Source organism: Limulus polyphemus, unplaced genomic scaffold, assembly GCF_000517525.1.
Source record: "Limulus polyphemus unplaced genomic scaffold, Limulus_polyphemus-2.1.2 Scaffold10869, whole genome shotgun sequence".
In the NCBI taxonomy this organism is placed as follows: domain Eukaryota; kingdom Metazoa; phylum Arthropoda; class Merostomata; order Xiphosura; family Limulidae; genus Limulus; species Limulus polyphemus.
This window is the reverse complement of record NW_013676479.1, coordinates 7441-11131: the sequence shown is the minus strand read 5'-3', so window position 1 is coordinate 11131 and position 3691 is coordinate 7441. Positions and strand designations below refer to the sequence as shown.

General features: G+C 34.5%; 1 protein-coding gene across 1 annotated transcript in view; it reads left to right on the top strand.

Annotated features, from left to right (window-relative positions):
• Positions 1-3691, top strand: part of LOC106476553 (gamma-aminobutyric acid receptor subunit beta-like) — a 17270-nt gene that overhangs the window by 6573 nt on the left and 7006 nt on the right. The window contains exon 2 of the mRNA XM_013937202.2: positions 2823-2994. Within this exon, the coding sequence (XP_013792656.1) occupies positions 2823-2994 (172 nt within the window). The remainder of the gene's footprint in view (positions 1-2822; positions 2995-3691) is intronic.

The window sequence follows — 3691 nt, the reverse complement described above, 5'->3', positions numbered from 1 at the left end:
GCAGCTTTGTCTGTGGCCTGCAACTTTAAGATGTTTGTTCAGACTTTAGTTCTATTTTAAGGAAGTGGTTCTCACTACAGGTAAGTTTAACAATTACCTGCTACTAAAAAGTATGGTTTGTTTCTTGCTTGCCGAGATCGATCCTTTCTGAGCTAGAATACAAACAATGATGAATAACGCCTTCTTGCTATCCAGAGCATACGACAATCCGCGAAGCTCTACGCAGCTGTTGTAATTTGTTGTTGTTTTTTTTATGGGAAAATATATGGTGGCCCAGAAGCACCAAGAAAGCTTTAATCTCATGATATATCGACTTGTGTTTAGTAAAGTCTACTTCAGGTATTTCACTTCGAGAGTTCATGTTCCTTGCAATCCTTTCAAGACGTGTAATTAAATTCATCTGAAAATAATTTTGAGTGTCGATAGAAACGAAAAAAAAAAAAAGAACATTACATTTTTGATAAGTTTTTCATACCACAAGTTAAGTATTACAAATATTCTTCCTCAGAAAATCCGTCTGGGACTCTTGTGATTCGATTAAAGCATCTTTGTAAAAGTTCATTTATTTAGTTAAACCTTAGTTGACGTTACAAGACGTATGAACGTTGTTTGGTCCTTGGGATTGTTATAACGGATGTTAAGTCCCATAAACAAAGGCCTGCATTGAACATTGAGGAAATCGACAAATAATTAACCTTCTAACAGTATGGCATTAAGCCTAATTTATTATTCGATATTATACAGCGGACTTAATCTCAAAAACCTGATATATGTATCACAACTGTAAGTGACCTGACTATTTCATTGGTTTACTGGCCTAAGCTGGGCTGATGAGCCTTCAACAGGCAAAACTGCAGTCCAAAATAGAGGGTACGGCCACTCAAATAATGCATTAGGCCTGAATGTCATAGGTTATATTTTTAACTTTACCTTCTAGAATTATATTTTCGGAAATTCTAAAATGAACTCTTTAATTAAATAATATAACAGCGAAATATTTAATCTGATTGTTGGTTTATAAATCATTCATACTAAAATATCATCGCCCAAAGCTGTGAATTCTTCTATCTTGATTGATACTCACCACTAATAAAATTAGCACGACCGCAAGTTTGAAACAATACGATGATTTTATTTTTTAACTACGTCAACTCTCAATTAGCAACGTGATAAATAGTACCATAATTCTTCACTAGTGAGGATGATGCGTTAGAAAATAATTTATTTTGTGTAAAGAGATAAGATGAAATCCTCAATTTTTTTTGTTGTGTTTGTAAAGAAAGTTGATGAAAAAAGAAAGATTCATCTCACAATACCATAATAATGATTATCAAACTAGAAAACACGAAATCAAACTGTATGTGTTTTAATGGAACATTACTCAACAAGAGACAATATATATTCTCTCGACACATTTTGTAAAACAAGTACCTTGCAGTATTTCAAGCTTGGCTTAATATCGATCAGTCAGGTTTCTCACACGTCTCGTTGCTAAGGAGATTTCATCAGGATTTAACATGGAGTTCCTGCGCTTGGATAAATTTCAAAAATTACGTACTAACTAATATTAATCGTACTATTTGACCCAAGAATATTTTATTTTTATTTCAGCGATAACGTTACACCATTTTTTTTAAATAGTAAATAGAAAACCGTCGGTGCATTTCCGTGATCATTAATATCGCAATAATGTTAATGACAAAAGGGGCCAGGCATAGCTTAATAGTTAATGTGTCGGGCTACATATCGAAGGGTTCGGGGTTTGAGACATGATGCTGTTATGAAAAAACTACTGTGACGGCGAATGCTTCTGAGTAGATTCCATTTGGCCCGTAGTTCAAATTTAGGGGGACTATTTTTAACACTAGGGGGCTCTGGCTTAAAGACTTAAATTATGGGAGCATAAGATACCACACTAAAAACTCTTCAATCCATCTAACATAAATCCATGCAATATTTTACCATCTTTCACCACACCTCTTCAATCCATCTAACACAAATCCACGCAATATTTTATCATCTTCCACCACACCTCTTCAATCCATCTAACATAAATCCATGCAATATTTTACCATCTTCTACCACACCTCTTCAATCCACCTAACACAAATCCATGCAATATTTTACCATCTTCCACCACACCTCTTCAATCCATCTAACACAAATCCACGCAATATTTTACCATCTTCTACCACACCTCTTCAATCCATCTAACACAAATCCACGCAATATTTTACCATCTTCTACCACACCTCTTCAATCCATCTAACATAAATCCACGCAATATTTTACCATCTTCCACCACACCTCTTCAATCCATCTAACACAAATCCACGCAATATTTTACCATCTTCCACCACACCTCTTCAATCCATCTAACACAAATCCCCGCAATATTTTACCATCTTCTACCACACCTCTTCAATCCATCTAACACAAATCCATACAATATTTTACCACATTAAAATATCTTCAGTTCGTAAAACACTAAATATATAACATATTATAGATCAGGAATTCCTTTTTTATTTAGTTGTAAAACATTCGAAATTTCTACTATCTGTCTTAATAATTCTTCATTTGTTGATGCATCAAATATTATATCTTACGTTATTAATAACGTATGAACTCTGACGCTATGACAATCTGAATAAAACATTGAGATTAAGTGAAGTTGGAAACATTATAGTATTCTATGATAATCTCCGGATAACAAATGTGACTTATAAGTATTTATGAGTAGTTTGTTGTCATACAAACGACTTTATAACTTTATCTAGAAATACGAAATATATAAATTCGATGTCAAACTTCTCTTGCAGTTGGCTACACGATGACGGATATTCGCTATAAATGGCGGGAAGGAAACTCTGTAGGTATATCACAGGATCTAGAGCTTCCACAGTTTAAAGTTGCAGGCCACAGACAAAGCTCGCCGTTGTTATTTGCGTCTCGGTACAATAAGCTACTGAAAAATTGGATTGTGTTTTACACGTAAGAACTAGAATCTTAATTCGTACTTTTGTTTTTCAGAAGCTTATTCACACCATATGTTCTTGGTAGGCCTACCGTTAATGTAACACCCAAATCTTAATTTGTACTTTTGTTTGTCAGAAGCTTCTTCCCCCATACGTTCTTGGTAGGCCTATTGTTAAAGTAACACCCAAATCTTAATTTGTACTTTTGTTTGTCAAAAGCTTTTTCACACCATATGTTCTTGGTAGGCCTACCGTTAAAAATAACCCAAATCTCAAATCGTACTTTTGTTTGTCAGAAGCTTCTTTCCCCATATGTTCTTGGTAGGCCTATTGTTAAAGTAACACCCAAATCTCAATTCGTACTTTTGTTTGTCAAAAGCTTTTTCACACCATATGTTCTTGGTAGGCCTACCGTTAAAAATAACCCAAATCTCAAATCGTACTTTTGTTTGTCAGAAGCTTCTTTCCCCATATGTTCTTGGTAGGCCTATTGTTAAAGTAACACCCAAATCTCAATTCGTACTTTTGTTTGTCAAAAGCTTTTTCACACCATATGTTCTTGGTAGGCCTACCGTTAAAAATAACCCAAATCTCAAATCGTACTTTTGTTTGTCAGAAGCTTCTTTCCCCATATGTTCTTGGTAGGCCTATTGTTAAAGTAACACCCAAATCTCAATTCGTACTTTTGTTTGTCAGAAGCTTATTTCCCCATA